The 21,487-nt window shown below is 36.2% G+C and overlaps 2 protein-coding genes across 2 annotated transcripts; both read left to right on the forward strand.

Moving 5' to 3' along the window:
• The first annotated feature begins 824 nt into the window (after nucleotides 1–824).
• Nucleotides 825–5,390, forward strand: LOC8275642 (RNA polymerase sigma factor sigC). The gene is made up of 7 exons (XM_002516443.4): nucleotides 825–1,173; nucleotides 1,628–1,788; nucleotides 1,889–2,458; nucleotides 2,551–2,781; nucleotides 3,973–4,113; nucleotides 4,204–4,404; nucleotides 4,662–5,390. The coding sequence occupies exons 1-7, from the start codon at nucleotides 1,077–1,079 to the stop codon at nucleotides 4,941–4,943; spliced, it is 1,683 nt and encodes a 560-aa protein (XP_002516489.1). The 5' UTR covers nucleotides 825–1,076; the 3' UTR covers nucleotides 4,944–5,390.
• A 1,497-nt stretch (nucleotides 5,391–6,887) lies between these two features.
• LOC8275643 lies at nucleotides 6,888–21,245 on the forward strand. The gene is made up of 22 exons (XM_015717636.3): nucleotides 6,888–7,956; nucleotides 9,301–9,416; nucleotides 10,407–10,615; nucleotides 11,416–11,535; nucleotides 11,663–11,791; nucleotides 11,880–12,005; nucleotides 13,119–13,174; nucleotides 13,275–13,374; nucleotides 13,456–13,573; nucleotides 13,767–13,976; nucleotides 14,340–14,676; nucleotides 15,337–15,430; nucleotides 16,029–16,137; nucleotides 16,573–16,844; nucleotides 17,030–17,157; nucleotides 17,510–17,744; nucleotides 18,431–18,619; nucleotides 18,750–19,027; nucleotides 19,505–19,718; nucleotides 19,802–20,044; nucleotides 20,195–20,283; nucleotides 20,357–21,245. The coding sequence occupies exons 1-22, from the start codon at nucleotides 7,118–7,120 to the stop codon at nucleotides 20,502–20,504; spliced, it is 4,359 nt and encodes a 1,452-aa protein (XP_015573122.2). The 5' UTR covers nucleotides 6,888–7,117; the 3' UTR covers nucleotides 20,505–21,245.
• Nucleotides 21,246–21,487: the final 242 nt, after the last annotated feature.

Below are 21,487 nucleotides of genomic sequence, written 5' to 3' on the forward strand. Positions count from 1 at the left end.
AACTATTTGTTAAACTAACATTATAATTACCTTTTCCTATATAATTAATCCATTATATGGCTCAACAATATTAACCTTCGTAATTTGCGATATTCAATTATATATTTTGAATGAATGGATTGGCTCTTTTTATTCTCATATTTATCTTAGATATTATAGGTATTTGTATAAGCCTCGCCATGGAATTAAATATAATTAAAATTTTATTATTCAATAAATATTAAAATTTTAATTGAACTATTTTATAGAATTTTAACTACTTAATTTAAGATTAAAATGAAAAATGATCAACGTAATTTGTTATATTTAAAGTAAATATGAGAGAACTAATCTCGAAATAAATAATATTAAAAATAATTTTATAAAAATAGTACAGAACAAGTTTCTTGAATATATATATACAGCATTACTAATTTAATATATCTTTCTCCCATCTTTAAGATAGGCTATTGTGATTAGGTAGTTAGTGAGTATGTTTAAGAGAAAACAAAAAGAGAACAAACAAACAGTGAATCCATAATTGGCATTTGGGTTACATATATGTTTTTTCATATATAAATAGAATTCTTATAAAATAAATGTCTCAACAATTTTAATACAATTAGATATCACGGTTATAGTCTTGATAGATATAACACATCAGGTTGGGTCATGAGCTCGAGAAAAGTTGGTAATAATAAGGGCAACCCAATATTTAGCAGAGAAAAGCGTATAGGCCCAAGTTTAATCCATGCAGAGCATCAGATTAGAAAATTGGTAACGACAGCAGAAGCCCAGAATAGTTCAGATATTTGTATGTGGTGCGTGGGTTTGGGCAAAAAGCAAAAGAGAATGAATGAGTAATCAATGATGAGAAAGTGATGAAAATGGATTTTGTTTTGGACGTTTTTAGTCATTTGTCCTATAGACACATTTTTGAAGATGAAGAACCGGTGGTGGAGAGATGATAACACTACCTACATTAAATTACGTACACCAATTTCCACTCTTTCTTTCCTGTTATCAACCTTAAAGCATCTCATGGACTTTTTTCCTTTGCTGCCTTCTTTTTCTTGCTTAACTAAACCAATCAAAATATGGGCTTCGGCTTTAGGCTAAATCTCAAGTTGGATTTTCCTTTTCATTCTCCTAATTCACCTTCCAGGCTCTCTTCATCACCATCATCATCTTTTGGTGAGTTACTTTTGTTTTTGTTTTTTCTCTTTTCTTTTGTAAATATTCATTTTATTTTACTATGTTTCAGGTTAGACCATTTCTTGATGTAAAACTGAAAACTGAATTGATTCACTTGCTGGTCTTGTTCACAGCTAGCTGGATAGCTATGACCTGATTATCTTTTGGATTTATGGGTTTTTACACTAGCAGCTAGGCAAAACTGTTTTTTTTTTTTCTTCTTTTAATAATTTTTAATATTAGCTACAGCTAGTGGGAATGTTATGCCGATGTTATTGAAGAGAAGAACTATGAGTTTTCTAACACGGATTCGAATTTTAAAATGTGCACTATCTATGATTACTAGTTCCTTTTGTCCTGTTTTCTTAGTGATGTTCTGTATTCATTTGAAATTGCAAGAGTTATTGATATTCTTAATTTAATGTTAATGGCTATTGATTATAAAATGGTATAGTTAGAGGCAGGGAGGCTACTAGCTATCAGTCAAGATTGTCTTTTCTGTCTGTTATATCTGAAGAGGGTGACATTGCTCATAGAGATCCTTTAAAGACATATGCTTATTCATATGCGGTGCAAACCGTAGAGAATGAGCATTCACAAGGGGAGGGATTTAAGGTTTGTGACTATATTAGTTATTGATTCGTAGTTTAGCCCTAAATTAGATGTATGTGTTTTTTACTTACTTGATAGATACTGTTATCACAATCTTTTTCAGGTGAATTTTGGCAAGAGATCTCACTTTGGCTTAAATATAATTGGTGATGCTGAAGTGTCTCTTAAAGAGGACATTTTTGTCTCACCTTCAAGCACAAAAGAGAGGACTTCGCGCTTTAGTTTGTTATTGGAAAATCTCAATATCTTAGAGCAGTCATTTGCTGATTCAGATGCATCGAAGTTGGAAGAGGACATTCTGCTACAATTAGGAAAGCTTGGAGCTCTAAAACTATTCAATACATGCCTTACAAGAACTCTTGAAACCACAAATGTTTTGGAAGTGTCAGATGTTCATACTGAAATTATTGGAGAATGTAATATAAATGGCACGTCAATTAATAATCAGATTAAAGTTGTTGTCCACACTGCAAAAAAGGAAGAAAGAAAATCTAGAAGAGAAAGAGCCTCGGCAAGAAAAGGCCATAAATCTCCTTCTCTGCCATTGCCTTCCAGACCCATTCAAAGTGGTTCTGAAAAGCCTACCGTTTCTTCTGGCAAGAAAGCATCAAAATCAAAGAGTAGGAGATTGATAATTGCTCGAAATGAGGCAGAAATGGCAAGGGGAATCAAGGTTATTGTAAACTTCTATTCGATGAGATAGACTGTGCTTCCTTTCTCATTTTCAAGGATTTTCTTTGGTAATTTCACCCTATACCCTTACAGGTGCTTGCAGACTTGGAAAAGATCCGAACTACTTTGGAAGAGGAAACTGAGCGAGTAGTCAGCTTGAGCTGCTGGGCTGAAGCAGCTGGGCTTGACGTGAAGGTACTGCAGCAGCAGTTGAGTTTTGGTTGGTATTGCAGGGATGAGCTCATTAAGAGCACTCGCTCCTTAGTTCTATACTTTGCCAGAAATTATAGGGGTACGGGAATAGCCTTGGAAGATTTGCTTCAGGTATGTCTACTACTTCTCATTTTATTTTTTCTATGCTTAATTTTAGTTATGGATTCGTTTACACTCTGAATGGTAAATAGCCTTGTTCTTTAAATGTTCACATGTGTTAGGATCATTATAACAAATATTGTTTTTAGATTAGGACATCTTTCTCATAATCTCAGCAGAATGGGTTAGACACAGTTTTATCAGATTAACTTTCTTTTCCTCCTTTGGCAACTGAAATTAAAGTTGCACAGCAGTTTTATTTATGGTTAAGTGAGAGCATCTCATCCTGGATGATGATAGAACTTTTCTCATGTAGACTCACTGATACTCTTGATAGGTAATTGCGGACAAACAAACTGATTTACTGACTGTAGCTTTGAAGCTACGGCCAGGTAGTTGATATGTTAGTAAAAGTTAAATCTGGTGATAGAAAGGTATCAAGGTCTTAGTTACTTCTGCCCTTGCCAAGAATTCCATTATGGATGATCACTTCTTGAAGTGCAACTATTTATTTATGATATTTAAACTTAAATTATCAGTGGAGCGTTGTGAGTAGAATATCGTTATGCATAATTATGTTATGTGCTTGGGAGAACCATGCCTCAAAAGCTAGCCATTGAGGTGGGAGAGCCGGAGTCCATTTATATTCCTTATTGAAACCCTGTAGTTTCAATGTGGGGTCCAAGTCTCATACTTTGTCAACAAGGATCATAACAACTCACTAATTCGCTAGTCTCGGTGCCCACATTGGATGGTTTTGTGCTAGTTAAATCTAGACCCGGATGAGCACTACAATACCAAAGTCAGCACCGTGCCGCTTGTGTGCGGTTAGGAAGTATAGTGTGTGGCTCTGATACCAATTGTTATAAACCTTGAGAGTACCACTCCTCAGAAGCTAGCCATTGAGGTAGGAGAGTTCAAGTCCACATAAATCCCTCATTGAAATCCTATACTTTCATGGAATTCAAAGCCCATACCTTGCCAACTACGATCATAATAAATGATCACCTCTTAATTGAAAACTCTCCCAAGGGGCTGCTTTTTCTCCTGCTGTAATTGACCATTGTATGAAGTTCTCATAGATTGACATAGATAGATGGAGGAAGAAGAAAAATGGGAATGGAATGCTTTACAAATATGGCTGACATACATTTCTGAATAGTTTTCTGCTAGACCTTATCAATTTTATTTCCATTCTTTCAGGCTGGAAATCTGGGAGTCCTGGAAGGTGCAGAAAGATTTGATCACACAAGGGGATACAGATTCTCAACATATGTACAGTACTGGATACGGAAATCAATGTCAAAGATTGTGTCGCGACTTGCTAGAGGGATCCAAATTCCTGTATGTTCCTCTAAGTGTTTGAAATATTTTAGCATATTAGTAAGATCTGCAGTTTAGTTTTGTTGATATCTTCTGTGTTTCTCTTGTTAGTGCACATTAAGCCGTGCAATATATCAGATACAAAAAGCTCGAAAAGCCTTAACCACCAGCAATGGGAAATACCCAGATGACGATGAAATTGCTAAGTACACAGGTCTTTCTTTGGCTAAGATCGAATCAGCTAGCCGATGCCTTAGAGTTGTGGGTTCAATTGATCAGAAAATTGGAGAGTCTCTCAATGCAAAGTATTTGGTATATTTTAAATCTCTGCTAAATCTCTGTCTCTTTCTCTCTCCCTGGACCAACCTCTCCTCTTTTTCGTGTTAGCATTCATATTTCTTGTTCCGTCATTTTATCTGGAGTCATTTTCTAAAGGTTGAAATTGTTTTGTTACTGTTCATTGAGTGCAGATACTTGAATGAATGGTACATTGGGAGTCCATTTATTCTTTCTATTCATATTCTTATAATGAAACTTCTAAATATAATATATTGATTGCAATGGTGAAGGAATTTCTCCCAGATACCTCGGTTCAGAGCCCTGAAGAAGTTGTCATGAGGCAACACATGATACAAGACATGCACAATCTTTTAAGAAGCTTGGATTCAAGAGAAAGGCAAGTGTTAATTCTTAGATTTGGGCTCAATGATTATCAACCCAAATCACTTGAGGAGATTGGGAGGCATTTCCATGTGAGCAAAGAGTGGGTAAGGAGGTTAGAGAAGAGAGTTATGACGAGACTTAGGAACGAAGAAACATGCAGAAACTTAAGACATTATATAAATTCATAGTCTCCACTTTTATCCTAAATGCTCTGATAATACCTGGTTTTGGAGTTGGGCTTAAAAAATCTTGAGTCATCCTATCATGCTCGATGCAACATAGGCTGGTTAAATTTGGTTCGACAGCTCTCAAACGCCCTCGAGTCATATCCATTTTCAAGAGCTTGAAAACATGCATCAAACCAGAAGGAGGTCGCCTTTCAATTGATTTAGTGTTTATCAATCAGCCTGCCTGACCATCGTTCCTTCTTCGTGTACCTTGAAATGCATTTTACCTGATTTAATAGTTAATAATTCATCATTCACATAAAGTCTGCCTTTATAGTAAAGTTTTCCTTTTGGCTTGATAAGAAAAAGTATAATTACATTATATATATATTTCATTCTTCTGTGTTCTTTTTCTTAGGTGAGGTTAATGTATATTAATAAAATTTTTAATATTTCTTTGAGCCTATACATTTTGTTTGTACCATTTCATGTGGAGTTATACTTATCATATCCTATGAGATACAGTGTATTGTTTGCAGTATGTGTAGGATCTCTGTTTCACATGATTTGCCTTCATAAAAGAAGCTGTTTTATTGCTAACTGGACATGCATATATAAATATGTATTTGGCCTCATTGATATTCAACTTTCCATTGTGCTTGGATCTTGGTCCTCATTGTCTCCATGCATGGTTAGTGATCTGCATCTGTTACACTCTGGGTTATGTCATACCTTCCGACTGCATTAAGTGCTGTTAAATCAAACTCTAGGTCTTGGACTAATCTTGGTTAGTAGCTTTGGCTTATAGCTTATTTCACTTTAAGTAAACATAAGTAGCTAGCTTTTTAGCTTCTTACATAATTCTGGTTATGCATTATTAGTAATTGGAAAATATACAAACTGTCATAGATTATTAGGCAGTATTGTAATTTGCTTTGCCAAAGAGACTGCACAAAAACATTATCCACTGATAAAAATCAGATATTTATCCATTTCTGTAGATAATTCAAATCTAATCAGATTATCAGTGACAAGTTCTTAAAGACGTCACCAGAACAATAACAAAGTGCATTAATTATTAAAAAGAAAAGCCAATCGAGGATTAAAAAGGAAAAACTATAAATCAAGGATTGCCCAGTTCATTTATGAGATTTTAAACAATTTTCTTATTTATATTCTTTATCTATTATTTATTAATAATAGTGGTAGTTCATCATTTTTATATCCAATAATTAAAATTACTATTTGTTATTATTATTATGTAGTTTAATACATTGAGAGAATCGAAAAATTTAAAATTTAAAATTCTTTTACTGTTATATATTTCAGCATATTTATGAGAATTAAAAGCAAATAGAAAAATAGAATAGCATTATTTTACTGCACGTGTCAGCTGCTTGCACTAGGAAGTAAAAGCTTCAACAAATAAATAAGAAAATGACTTTACCACCCGCAGAGTTTCCGCGTAGCAATAACTAACCCCCCCAACAGCCGAACTCCTTTTGACTGTTTGCCGTTGCGTTTGCAAATGACGCCACACAGACGGCTTACTTACCACCACGTCCCCGCGCTCTCTACACCACCATCTTCTCCATTTGGTTTTAGCTCCTCCACGTTATGCGCCTATGTACCCTGTGACCGCGCGTGTAAATTTTTTGACTCTGAACTATTAATCCCATGGAACTGTTTTTAAACCATTCCCACGTCCGTTTGATCTTTTCGTTGCTAAATTAGCAAGTGATTTAAACGCTCTTCGAATTTGCGTGGGATTTACTCTAACTTACCCAATCAAGAACGTTCACGTCCACGCTATTTCCTACGTGAGCAAGCCCTATTGGCTACTTCTATAGAAATTCGAAAACATATTCCAACAATTAACTGCCACGAATTCAGACCCACGTGAACCTGACCATTTCTTATCATACCTTGATCCTCAGCCAATAAAGTTCTCTCTCTCTCTCTCTCTCTCTCTCTCCCTCTTTCTGTGCCTTTGCCTTTGCCATCTGCTAGAGAGAGCACTTTCTTTTCATTTCCTCTCGAAAAACTAAAATCTAATTGCAGAAGATAGCAATTTTTTTTTTTTTTTTTTTTGCGTTTTAAATAAAAACAAAAATATCTATGGTGGTTTTAATGTTGATATCTCAATCTCTACGCTTCAATTTGCAAAATCTCTAAATGACTTTCACGACCAGTGAATGGCTCGATTTTACTCTTCTGTTACTCTCTTTTTCAATTTCGCCATTATCATAACCACAACATTGATCTCGAACCCTAATTTTGTTATCTCCTCTAATAACGTACACACTTCTTTCTCAATAATCGATTACGATTCAAATCTCTTCCACCAGGATTATTCCCCCCCGTCGCCACCACCTCCACCGCCGCACGCACCGTCGGTTTCATGCACCGACGATCTCGGCGGCATAGGTTCATTAGACACGACATGTCGTATTATATCAGATGTGAATCTTACTCGTGACGTGTATATAGCAGGGAAAGGAAACTTTTATATCCATCCCGGTGTGAGTTTTAATTGTCTATCTTTTGGTTGTTCAGTTACTATTAACATTACAGGAAATTTTACTTTATCAATCAATGCATCGATTGTGACTAGTAGCTTCGAGCTTGTTGCTTATAATGCGAGTTTTTCAAACAACTCGGTTGTCAATACAACTGGATTGGCTGGTAACCCCCCGCCGCAGACTAGTGGGACCCCACAAGGGATTGATGGAGCTGGGGGTGGACATGGAGGGAGAGGTGCTTGTTGTTTAGTTGATGATAAGAAGCTTCCGGAGGATGTTTGGGGAGGTGATGCATATTCATGGTCTTCGTTGCAGATTCCAAATAGTTATGGAAGTAGAGGTGGCAGTACTAGTAAGGAAGTGAATTATGGAGGTGGTGGTGGTGGAAAAGTCAAATTTACAATATCCGAGTATTTGGTTGTGGATGGTGGAATATTGGCTGATGGTGGTGATGGTGGGAGTAAGGGAGGTGGTGGTTCAGGCGGTAGTATCTTCATTAAGGCTTATAAAATGTAAGTTTATAATTTCTGACTCATTTGATAGTTCTTGTTATGAGAAAATCTGTTTATCAGGGAAGCTGGTGAAAGTAATTTAGTGTATTTATTATTGTTTCTTAATATGAAATAATTTGGAATGTAAAGGTTATGGAAAGATGGTGATGTTAGACTTGCAACTTTAATGTCTTATTGAGTGGATATGTGTTAAAGCTTTAACTTGCATCAACTTTGGAAAGGAGATTTGAAATTCTTACCATGTGGAATTGTTCTAAAATTTAGACTTGGATGAACTCTTGCCATGCAATATGACTTGTTATGAATAAGTGATGGGAAATTGAATTATAAATGAGTACGGATGGTTCATCTCGTCTTATACAAGGTTCAAATGTGAGTCCTTATGATTTGTTACTACCAAGTGATAGGAAATTGAATTGTAAATGAGTAAAGATACTTTGTCTCATCTTACAGAAGGTTAAAGGGTGAGTCTTTTAGGCTATATCTTATTGTTTGACCTTGTGTTTGATTACTGGAAGCATTCTTCATATTGTCCAGTAATCTTAAATAAACTTGAGAAATGAGGGTGAAAATCCATCTTTTTTGTGCACTCATCACCAGAGGAGATGAATGGCAAGTTTTGAAGTATAATTGTTGTAATAACATTGATGAGAATTCAAAAATCACAATATTGAGGAGTAGAAGACAACTTTTTAGCAGGGAAGAGTGAGTTCCCTTTATGCTATGGTTCATTTATGTATTGTTTCTGTTTCAATAGTTGTAGGGGATCTAGGATAATTATGACTATTACATGGCAAGGTTTCTTTTTACACCTATATTTTCTTGTATTATTCATGGCTAACTTTTACTTTTCTCTGATTTAAATCTGAGTTGCTACAGAAAACAGAGAAATCGTATTTTTATTTTAAGACAGAGAATCACACCATTATATGTGCGATCTATCATTCTGAATAGGTTAATGCACTAATTTGGCATTAATAATCTCTTAAGATTCATTTATTATGCCTACTTCTAAGCTGACCAAAACTTATTCCAACAGCTAAGTCCAAATGTGCATTTAATTCACAATATTTCGTCCTTGACTGCATCAAGCAGTCTCATGAAGTTCTGGAAATATAACCACTGTGAGGAATGCTTCAATTGTGGTACTAGTAGCCTCACATTTAATATATACTTGACTGACAGTGTCTTGTTTCCAGCCATTGGAAATTCCGGTGGGAAAGAAGTTGTGCAATAAAAAGTGTAAATAAGAAAACCATGTGATTTTGTACCTCAACTTCCATTTCTTATAATGATATTATAATCATATGGGTCTTAATTTATATCTCTCTCTGTGGAGAACAGGACTGGAAGTGGCAGAATTAGTGCTTGTGGAGGTAGCGGTTTTGCTGGTGGTGGTGGTGGGAGAGTTTCCGTTGACATTTTCAGTAGGCATGATGACCCCCAAATTTTTGTACATGGTGAGACTCAATATGTTATTCTTCTTGCCTAGTTAGCTTTCTAGTTTGGTGACTCTTATGAACAACTAATGTGCCAATTATAAGTTGAGAAATCCCAACTTTTTGTACAAATCTTATTTCCTCTTACCTCGTGAGTGGTTTGTTCATCTGTCAACAAAGAAGATGATAAAGATGTAACTAAAAGGAATTTGTTTTCTGGGGTAGTGGATTTCACGCATGCAGTAATTACGTTTATTTGCGCTATTTCTAACCAGTTCTTTTCAACTATGTCTTTAACATGATTCTGGAGGTCGATATATTTGCATTTTGGAGTTCATAATTTTAAATATGCTATATACTAGCCTTTGCTTTCGTGTAAACTTGGGATTTGGGACAATAAATTGGCTGGTTTCCTAGTTTGCCGAGGCGGGTTTTGACTTTGTGTTGGATTATGTTTGATGGCGGTCCCGAGTTCATAAAGAAAAAGGGCTGTGATAAGTTTACAACCAGCATAAATTAGTTACTTTATAAAAAAATTGATTGGCTCCTATAATTGGTTCTCAGGAGGTTATAATTATGGACCATTTGACCCTTTACTCTCTTTCTTATCTCATTCTCAATATGGCCATACTGATCATCACTATTCATACTGTTGTCATCCTATTCTCCTATTCCTGCAGCTTCTCTCTTAATAAGATGTCCACTATTCCTCTTCCTATTACTGTCTTGAATTTTGCAACTTATCCAAAAGCCTTCTGGATCTTTCATCATGCATAAATTCTTTTTTAAGATCCTCACAAATTTTATTGTAGTTCCAGCTCATTGTTTATTTGACAATTTGTTGTTCTTTTCCTTCCTTTGGTGTTGTGCCTAAACTAAAATTGAGACATTGGTACTAGCTGGGGTGTGCCTTTATGGAGCACCAAAAGATCCAAGTTTCATTTCTTTGCCTAAATTGGACTTTTCATTGAGCAAAACCTAAAATGTACAAGCTTGTTATTCAATTTGCAGGAGGCAGTAGTTTTGGCTGTCCAGAAAATGCAGGTGCTGCTGGTACTTTATATGATGCTGTTCCCCGGAGCCTTATTGTTAGCAATCACAATATGTCAACAGATACAGAGACACTTCTTTTAGATTTCCCTTACCAGCCTCTTTGGACAAATGTTTATGTTCGAAATCATGCCAGGGCTACTGTACCTTTGCTTTGGAGCCGTGTCCAGGTTTCTATTATTTAAATTCTTAATTTGAAAATCCTGCTTTATGTTCTCCTAATTATGTTTCATTCTTCCATGGGTGGCTTATAATATCCTTATTTATTTTTATATTTTATTTTTTGTTTGCTGGGGGAAGGGTGATTGGGTAGCTCACTTTCTAGAGGAAACATTTTATCTTGAAAAATATGTGAATGGACACAATTTACGCATGTAACATGCCCAGGTCTGCACCCTAAAAGGTGGAAGTATTGGAGGGGTGAACTTCGCCTCGGCTGGACAGTGTATATATGGTGGCTATTCTAAAAACGTGTGGTTAGATTGTATTTGAATTGAGGAATTGGCATATGTTCATATCAACATCAATAAAGAGTAGAACAAGCAGATGTAGTTATAGGATATGTAATGTCTGGCTCCATCTTGTCTTTTATTTCTTTAAGAAGCATGACCTATATTGTAGTTTCTGATTTCTGGGTGGTTATTGTTTCTATGTAACTTTTCTTCCTAAAATAAGCTTATCCCAGTATTTAGTTATGTTTGATATATCATCTTTGAAGCTTTAGTAATATTTTTCTAATTATTCATTCTTCTGAGGTTCTGATGTACCCTTTTTTTGTTAGAGTGGTTTTGAGAAAATGGTCTTATTAACATATCATTTAGTCGGAGATCTTTTCTCCTGATATATTGCTTCTATTGTTTAGCTATTACTTGTCTACTTTGACCAAAATCCTCCTCTTTTTGGGTTTTCATACACGCTAAGTAGTTCTGGATATAATTGCATTTTTAGCTAATCCTGATGCCATGCATAGGTCCAAGGACAGATTAGTTTGCTGTGCCATGGAGTGCTGAGCTTTGGATTAGCTCATTATGCTTCATCTGAGTTTGAATTATTGGCAGAAGAACTCTTGATGAGTGATTCTGTAATCAAGGTGAGCAGCAGTTGTCCCATTTCTTGAATGATCCTTACAGTATAGGCTTGATGATTTGCCTTATGCATTTAGGACTCGTGTGATTTGGTAATAGATGTGTATGATCATTGTGTTTATTACACCTCAGGTATATGGGGCTTTACGCATGACCGTAAAGATTTTCTTAATGTGGAATTCCAAAATGATCGTAGATGGTGGTGAAGATACAACTGTTACAACTTCTTGGCTTGAGGCTAGTAATCTAATTGTTCTCAAGGTACCATTTTTATTGTTTCTCTCTTCTGTTCTTTATTGTGTTGCTTATTAAGCATGTGTGTGTAACTTGCTCACTTTCTGGAAAACAGGAGTCATCTGTCATTCAATCTAATGCAAATCTGGGAGTTCATGGACAGGGTTTATTGAATTTGTCAGGACCAGGCGATTCAATTGAAGCTCAACGTCTGGTTCTATCACTATTCTACAGCATTCATGTAAGCCAATGTTGTATGATATAATGGCTTGTATCTTAGTGATGGTTCAGAGGTTTTGTTGCTTATATGTTCTGTAGTAGTTTTAGTCTGCTGTCTATCATAAAATGTGGTAGCATAATGTATATTGGTTAAAATAGCTTTTAACCCTTATTTGTATGTAAAGGATCTAGGAGGTAAGTAGTTTTAGCTTTCTTTATTTTCCATTAGGATTATTGTGATCTTCATTCTAGGTTTTTGTTGCCATTTTGCTTTTGCTGCCTGCTTCACTGTGTTGATGAAAAAAATGGGTGAAACCGTTTTATCAATAGTGATATATCATTGCAATTTTTATTATGTTTTCTTTCTCTATCCATTTTGGAAAGGCTAAACAAAAAATTTGATTATGTTTCAGTGATTTGCTATTTGTTGTTGTTGCATGCAAAAACTTCACTCGTGTTCATTATCAAGTTACTTGAGGTGTAATCAAAAGTCTAATTGTATACTATTCATCTTTATAAAACATTCTGATTTTGTCAAATATACTAGTTTCATGTAACAACTGACAGTCTCCAACTTTTCCCCAAAGTAGTATATGCTATCATTTTATTTTCTTCTGGTAGTTAATATGGTTGTGGAAGGGTTTTGAGTTTTGACCCGAGGCAGCATAGTGCAAAGGGTTGTGGGTGTCTTTGATTCTGGTAGTTTGATAAGCAGCCTTATGCTATTTTGTTGTTTAGATCCATTCACTAAATGGAGACTGTTGAATATTTTTTGGTGGATACTCCTGCAGAAGTAGCAAGGTTGTATTTGTTGCCATTCACTATATAGAACCGTAGGTTCTTCTCACACTGAAAATACCAAAAATACTAAGAATCCAGATAAGCCTCAAAGCAATGACCATTATAGAGATACAAGATATGAAAATGGCTAAATAGCTCGAACAAATTTATGAATTTTTTTGAATAATACAACTCATTTTTGTTAAGATTGCTAATGACAATATAGTTTCCTAACCAATATTGAATGCCAAAGTTCCTTTGATAAATAAGAGTTAAGTCAATATTATATCTTAAATCTAGTCCTCAATGACCGCATAAGTTTATTTCTCTTATTAGTATTTTCCTGATTCTGTAGGTTGGACCTGGATCTGTTTTGCGTGGTCCTCTGCAGAATGCAACTAGTGATGCTGTGTGAGTTAGGTTTTATTGGAGTTCCACTTGTGCTTTACACACACACACACGCACATATACACACACTGAAGTGTTGAGATGTGTGTTTTTACTTCTGTAGTACACCAAGGCTTTATTGTGAACTTCAAGATTGCCCTATTGAATTACTTCATCCTCCTGAAGACTGCAATGTGAACTCATCTTTGTCTTTTACTCTTCAGGTGATCCTTAAACATAAGCTGTGTCTTTTATGCATTCAAATATACTTGTTTCAGTATAATTATCTGTTCTGTTTAATTTAGATATGCCGAGTGGAGGATATCACTGTTGAAGGACTTATAAAAGGATCTGTTGTCCATTTCCATCGCGCGAGAACTGTATCTGTCCTATCTTCTGGAAGAATTAGTGCATCTGGGATGGGTATATGCCATCAAATTCTTTACGATCAACTTCTCTCTCTCTCTCTCTCTCCCCCTTCCACACCAGCAAATGTTTGTTGCTTGTTGACATTTTACTAAAGTCTGGCTTGGATGGTCTGGTGGACACTTAGAATGCATAAAGTCTCATACATGAGTTTGCATACTCACAAACTAACATGTTTATGTTTATGCAGGCTGCACAGGTGGTGTTGGTAGAGGTCATGTTCTGGAAAATGGTATTGGCAGTGGTGGCGGCCATGGTGGCAAAGGTGGGCTTGGATGTTATAATGGTAGCTGTATTGAGGGCGGTATGTCATATGGAAATGTGGAGTTGCCTTGTGAACTGGGTAGCGGAAGTGGAGATGAAAGCTCAGCCGGTTCAACTGCTGGCGGTGGTATTATAGGTAAACTTATCTTTTATTCTTTTATCCAGTTGACCAAGTAAATTTAGGCTCTATTTTGGCATCTCTTTTAATTTCATCATCATAGAACTGCCACAAACATACTGTTGTTCAAAATGTTTCTTCTTATACCGTTTGTAGCATTTGAAAAAGGTTATTATCTGCTTCATATGCAAGTACAAGTCGGATAGTTAGCATATATTTGTGATATAAATCTGCTTCTATTTTTATTACCATGATAATTAAATGTTTGCCACATTTTAGTTACCATGGTTTATTTATCTAACTGTATGTCAGTCAGTAACTATTATGTGTCTACTGATAGCTACTTTCACTTGCTTTGATTCTTTGCACTTCTCTGAGCAGTAATGGGCTCATTGGATCATCCGTTGTCAAGTTTGTCTGTTGAAGGCTCAGTAAGAGCCGACGGAGAAAGTTTTCAACAAACTGTCAAGCTGGGAAAGCTCACTGTAAAAAATGACACCACTGGAGGTCCTGGGGGTGGTTCTGGAGGAACTATACTTATGTTCTTGCATACATTAGATCTTAGCGAGTCTGCTGTTCTTTCAAGTGGTGGAGGGTATGGTAGCCAAAACGGGGCTGGTGGAGGAGGTGGTGGAAGGATTCACTTCCATTGGTCAGACATTCCCACTGGAGATGTATATCAGCCAATTGCTAGTGTTAAAGGAAGCATCCTTTTTGGGTTTGTATCTTGTCTAATTTCTCCTCATACTAGATATTCTAGTTCTCATCTTAATCATTGTTTCAAATGTTCTTAATTTCCTACTACTTCATTTATGACTGTTTATTAGAAGTTATAATACTGTAAATCCTTCATATCATTCTCCTTGGTAACTTGGAAATGCTTTATTTCTTTTAGAGTCTTAATGTGTTCTCCATAGCTATATTGAAGTAGAAGTATTTAGTTTTGATGAATCCCAAAGTCCTGAGGAGATTTGGACTTGGACACTTGGATTATCAAATGATTGATTTTGTGAATTTGAGAAATTTAAATCTATAAACTCAAAGGAGGCAAGTATGTCTCGCCTACCTACTTGAGAGTGCTACATTAGCGTAGTGGATATGCATGAACTGCTAGGCTATCTAAGTTTACTTTGTTATTTCTGGTCTCTTTCCTCAAAATGAAAGTACTGCTTTTCTGTGATACCTTAGTTTGGTGGTTGCCATTGAGAGATTCTATTAATTTGAATGAGCCTGTTTGAGATACTAGAACCCGGGTAGCCTTTCCTTAACATAGTGAAATATGTGACATTGCATTGTTTATGGTGAAAGCTATATTATTAGTTGTACCAACCATAGTATTGTAGTTGTTTCCATTACAATCTTTTTTTGCTTCTTACAGGGGAGGAACGGGTAGAGATGAGGGTTGTGCTGGAGAAAATGGAACAGTAACTGGAAAAGCTTGCCCAAAAGGGCTATTTGGAGTGTTTTGCGAGGTAGTCTGTAATTTCATGGTGCAATTTTCTTTAGTTATTTTGAGATATACGCTAGTCATTGGTGACTTTCAACACTTCCATTATTGAATAGGCAGTGGTGAGGAAAAATCACGGTATTTTATTGTTGAACTGTTAAGATTTCTTTTTCTTTTTTTTTTTGTAATTCTGAAACTATTATGGAAGATGCAGTACAATTCTACATTTCATTTATCCTTATATTTCGTAACTTTGGCATAAGAAATAGAATAGAAGCTGGATGGGTCCATAAAGTCGCCCAAGGAGCCATGTGACCTTTGCTCTACCAGGGGGAATTTCCCCTCATAATCTTTGCTCAGGGCCAAATCAACTAGTAAATCTTCTTATCTGTAAAGGAGTTGCTCTCCTGGAGAATTGATCCTGAAGTTTCAGTGTTAGCAAGCACTTAACCTTGAGACAATGAATAGCAAAGCTAATGGCTAGTTTGGGGACTAAATATTATGATCATTTTGTGGTGATGGTGGATGACATTTTTTTTTTCAACAATTTTGTTCATAATTTCTGTTGTGGCTCTTGTTGGAGTTTATATGCTCTCTTTCTTATTATTTATTGGGATCTTCAGGAATGCCCAGCTGGTACTTTTAAGAATGTTACTGGGTCCGAGAGATCTCTTTGCCATCCTTGCCCTGCCAATGAGCTTCCCCATCGTGCTGTTTATGTTGCTGTCCGAGGTATTTTCAGGCAGTTGCCTTAATAGTGATCTTGAGAATAAAGCCTGGTTGCTTGTTCTTGCCAGACCTGTGCACACACTTCACTGTTTCAAACCATTAATCTATAGAAGTTGAAAATATTCTAAAGTTACCTTCGTATAGAAGGAAGAGATACTTCGATTAGAAACCTCTGAACTAGTATTTGTATTGGCTGTATGGTAGTGATAGTTATCACTGCCTGAATTGACTGAATGCAGTAAATAATATCTCAGAAAAAATAAATTACCTGAGGTGGACAAATAATCTGGCAGTGGGGATTATGCACATCAGTTATGCACAAATGATAAATGCAAAGCCAGTTTCGGGCAGGGACTAGCATATACACGTCTTTTTAGTACTGATGTTGAAAGTGTAAGTAGTTGTAAATAATCATCAATTACTTTGTTCTTTTAACAGGTGGTATTGCTGAAACACCATGTCCTTACAAATGCATCTCAGACAGATTTCACATGCCGCATTGTTATACTGCGCTTGAAGAGTTGATTTACACATTTGGTGGGCCATGGTTATTTTGTCTTCTTCTTGTGGCTCTTCTCATCCTCTTAGCCTTGGTGCTTAGTGTTGCTCGGATGAAATTTGTCGGTGTTGATGAATTGCCAGGCCCAGCTCCCACCCAACATGGCTCTCAAATAGATCATTCATTCCCTTTCTTGGAGTCACTGAATGAGGTTTTTATTTAGTGTTATTGGCATATTGATTTTTGAATATACTGAAATTATATTTAATACCCAGCTTTGGTAGTCCTTGTACGGTCTTGTTATCATCTGCTTTCCCTTTTTTTCCTTTCATTATTTTTCATTGGGTGGTTTGTGCTTGTGCATGTATAGTTTGACAATTGAACTTGACTTTTCAGGTTTTAGAAACAAATAGGGCTGAGGAGTCTCAGAACCACGTGCATAGGATGTATTTTATGGGCCCTAATACTTTTAGCGAACCTTGGCATCTTCCGCACACTCCTCCTGAACAAATAAAAGAGATAGTGTAAGTTACAAATTTGTTGGTTGGGTTGTTTCTGTCATAGTGGTACATCTTCAGTGTGACTTTAGGGCATATTTGCTTATTTCTGGTTTCTGCTGTCCAAATTTAGAACATATTTTTTTGGCAAACGAGCTGAGAAAACCAGAAAAGTCATTTTTTATGATTGGCGTAAACTGTAAAAACCTGTTTTCCGTTTTAAGGAATAAAACCAAACAAATAAAATATTTTATCAAAATAATTTGTCTTACAAACATAAAAATAAAGACCAGAAATCCAGATACAAGGTGATATGAAACAGGCTCTTAAGGTTTCTGATAATATTCTGTTACTGATGTCATTTTATTTGGTCTTGCAGATATGAGAGTGCATATAATTCATTTGTGGATGAGATTAATGCTATAACTGCTTATCAATGGTGGGAGGGTGCCATGTATAGCATTCTTTCTGCTTTATTATATCCGCTTGCATGGTCTTGGCAGCAGTGGCGACGGAGAATAAAGTTGCAAAAGTTGCGTGAGTTTGTTCGGTCCGAGTATGATCATGCTTGCTTGCGTTCTTGTCGCTCACGGGCTTTATATGAAGGGCTTAAGGTTTGTATTATTTAAGCATCTGGTCTGGTTTATTACGTTATTGGATACGTAATAAATGCTCATAGCGTGGTAATCTCTTTTGCTACACATTCCTATCATATATGCGCTTGTAATAAATGATGCAGCCTTTGTTAGTGTCATTTATGTCGTAGCTTTCTCTCCTTCTTTTCCTTTTTTGCCTTAAAATTTTGCTGATGGACACCCTTGTAAAAGGTCAACCATAATCCTGTTTGCTTGGCATGTGTTGATCAACTCCATACATTATTCATCCTCATGCCTAATGACTTGAACCAATAGTTTTGAACAGTCTTTGCGAATATCATGAACAATGAATATGTTGATATCTTTTGCTATTTTTGGTGAATTTTTTGTACATTTGTAGTTATGTATCTTTATTTTACTGGTTTATACTGCTATGCATTCAGTACCACTTTCTTTGGATCACGTTGCAATCATGTCTCATTTTGCAGTCGGTGTTGGACCATTGTATTCACTGTTCACACAATAACAAAGTTCTGTGGGGATGGGATATTTTTAATTGTAGTAATAATGATACTGTTCTTATCGTATAAGATGGTGAGCTATCTTATTACATTTCTCTCCACAAATTAAAACCTAATGGAAAAGCATATTATTTTGACATAAATATGGCATTTGAGCTTGAAATTCTTATCCCTTTATTCTAGGTAGCTGCAACTCCTGACTTAATGCTTGCATATCTGGATTTCTTCCTTGGTGGAGATGAAAAGAGAACAGATCTTCCTCCCCGCCTGCATCAGAGGTTTCCAATGTCTATAATTTTTGGAGGTGATGGAAGTTACATGGCTCCTTTTTCAATTCAAAGTGATAATATTCTCACAAGCCTTATGAGCCAGGTTGTTATCTGAATTCTAGGAAGTCAAGTAAAGTTTGTTTTATTAAAGATTTGGGAAAATGTTCCTGTCCCTTCACCAATATTTCTGTGTTGTGGTTCCATATTCATCTAATCGTTCTTCCGGCTTGTAGACGGTCCCACCTACCACTTGGTACCGTATGGTGGCTGGTTTGAATGCACAACTTCGCCTGGTTCGCCGTGGGCGTCTACGAGTAACATTCCGATCTGTTATTAAATGGCTTGAAACTCATGCCAATCCTGCATTAAGAATCCATGGGATTCGTGTTGATCTTGCATGGTTTCAGGCCACAGCTTGTGGTTATTGCCAGTATGGGCTCTTGGTTTATGCTATTGAAGAAGAAACTGGTGAAAGTATAGATGGTGGTAAACAAACTCTTCAAGAGTCACGGTAATAGATAGTTTTTTATGTGTAATTTAGTACAAGTGCCATCTGATCTGATTAATCTGTATGTCTCTGTCGTCGTAATCAGTAGTAATACAAGCACCATGGTAAATTGCAATAAAAATGTATAAATACTCTGGTGTGGTGTGTATTGGGAAATGTTGGTTACATCTTATGTATCAAAATTTTCAAGTTTCTCACTACCATACCACATTAGGACATATGGTATGGATGGTGCAGATTTAGGATAAAAATGAAACTTAAGCACCTGTGTGGATAGGCACAAGCACATTACATGGTTATATAATGGAGGTAGTGTGTATAACATTGACCTTTGTGGTTTGATTTGAGCTGAAGCCGGTGAAGTAAATAGATAAACTGCATGCTGATTTATACTTGAGATACCTATATGCATCTATGGACACAAACATTTGATGTTGAATGGAATTTGACATAGTTTTCCTCTAATGTTGTGTTTAACAGTATACATAGTACTCACGGAGGAAACCCATCTGGTCCACTAGGAGTTGATGCAATCTCAAGCCTAGTTCCCAGAAGCAGTGAGAATTACACAAGGCGGAAAAAGAGTTATTGGGGGAGTATAGATACTAACAACTTACAAATGCTTGAAGAGAAGAGAGATATATTTTGCCTTCTCTCTTTTATAATTCACAATACTAAACCTGTTGGCCACCAGGTAGCGCCCAAATAGATTCTAAGTATAAAAGCAATTTAACATTTTTGTTTCTGTATCTCACGTGTATCATATTCTTGTTGTAGGATCTTGTTGGTTTGGTCATCTCAATGCTACTTCTAGGAGATTTTAGCTTAGTGTTGCTTACTTTGCTCCAATTGTATTCCATTTCATTGGTGGACGTCCTTCTGGTTTTGCTTATTTTACCTCTTGGTATTCTTCTGCCATTTCCTGCCGGAATCAATGCCTTGTTCAGTCATGGACCTAGGCGTTCTGCTGGTCTTGCACGTATCTATGCTTTGTGGAACGTTATGTCCTTGATTAATGTTGTAAGTTGTCATTTTATCCTTTTAAACATGCATTCTATCACGAGTAAATAAAGTGTATTTCTGTACTTGGATGGCTGAAAAACTGATCTGCTTATCATCTTCCTTTAATGAGTATGTCCCCCTTTAACCCTTTCCCATGGTCTTTTCCAGGTTGTTGCTTTTGTTTGTGGATATGTTCACTATCACAGTCAATCGTCCTCAAGTAAGAAGTTCCCATTTCAGCCATGGAATATTAGCATGTGAGTTTTCCAGGAATTCTGTTTATTGATAAGTTGAAGTGTTGGAAATCCTAATATAGCAATTCTGGTGCAGGGATGAAAGTGAATGGTGGATATTTCCGGCTGGACTAGTTCTTTGTAAGATCTTACAATCTCAACTTGTTAATTGGCATGTTGCAAATTTGGAGATTCAAGACAGGTCACTGTACAGTAGCGATTTTGAGCTCTTCTGGCAGTCATGATAATATGCCAAAAGGACATTCCACATTGACGAGGTTCTTTTTTGTTCTCGTTTTGTATGGTTTTTGAGAGTACTAGGAAAATGGTTAACACATAAGTAGAAATAGAAAATAGGGGAAGAAAATATAAATAGAGTGAGAGCATTCATTCATGTATCTTCTTTCGAACAATGTGCAGTCAGATTTTTATTTTTATTTTTGGGTCTTTATCCTTTTGATGTATAATGCCAATGTAAATATAAAGGGGTTAGCACACCCATCATCCGCGTAAAGATTGCAGTTCTGAGTTTCTGTTGCTATTTTATTCAGTAGAAACCGGCTACTGCAAAATCCACGGTCCGGATGCTAATGTAAGTGTGGACTAATGCTAACTTTAAGATCTAGGAAGCATTTGGAGTTTCTCTCAGAGGAAAAAAAGGAGGGAGCATTTGGAGTTTGGACTAATTTGATGTGAAGGATTTTGAGCGAGCTCTTTTGAAGAGATAACTTACAGGGAATAATGCATCATTTGCTGGGTTTTGGCGAATTGCCTATTTGCTGAACAACTCTATAGCAGTAGGTATGCCATAGGAGATCGCTGATTGTCAGTGTCGGTACTTATATCTGTATCTGTAACTGTATCTGTATGGAAGAGATGCTATGATTATTTAAAGTATCTTTACCGAAGAGATGCGAAAAGGTGTTTTGGATCAATGGGCAGTGTCATAATAAAATGCCCGATTGGCATGGCTTTTTATATTTTAATTCTGATCAAAATGTTGCTTGGCATTGATTTGAAGATGATGTGCTGTGATCTGTGTAGTTCTTAGATTTATGAAGTGCCGTACTAGCTTAGTTTGATGCATTCATTATTTTTGTTTCACCGATGTAAGCTTCTCTGAATTCCAGTTGCCTTGATAAATTGGGGAGGTCCCACACTTGACATGGACGATATTTTTCTGTAAGATTGCAAATAAACCAGAAACTTAGGATCAGAACCACATCTT

Source organism: Ricinus communis, chromosome 3 (assembly GCF_019578655.1).
Source record: "Ricinus communis isolate WT05 ecotype wild-type chromosome 3, ASM1957865v1, whole genome shotgun sequence".
NCBI lineage: Eukaryota > Viridiplantae > Streptophyta > Magnoliopsida > Malpighiales > Euphorbiaceae > Ricinus > Ricinus communis.

Excerpts from the sequence above, each read along its gene's own strand:
- LOC8275643 (XM_015717636.3), top strand. The coding sequence starts at position 7,118 with ATGGCTCGATTTTACTCTTCTGTTACTCTCTTTTTCAATTTCGCCATT. Across the intron at positions 17,158-17,509 it reads GAACAAATAAAAGAGATAGT|ATATGAGAGTGCATATAATT; the intron begins GTAAGTTACAAA and ends TTGGTCTTGCAG. Across the intron at positions 19,719-19,801 it reads CTAAACCTGTTGGCCACCAG|GATCTTGTTGGTTTGGTCAT; the intron begins GTAGCGCCCAAA and ends TTCTTGTTGTAG.
- LOC8275642 (XM_002516443.4), top strand. The coding sequence starts at position 1,077 with ATGGGCTTCGGCTTTAGGCTAAATCTCAAGTTGGATTTTCCTTTTCAT. Across the intron at positions 2,782-3,972 it reads CCTTGGAAGATTTGCTTCAG|GCTGGAAATCTGGGAGTCCT; the intron begins GTATGTCTACTA and ends CCATTCTTTCAG. Across the intron at positions 4,405-4,661 it reads CTCTCAATGCAAAGTATTTG|GAATTTCTCCCAGATACCTC; the intron begins GTATATTTTAAA and ends GCAATGGTGAAG.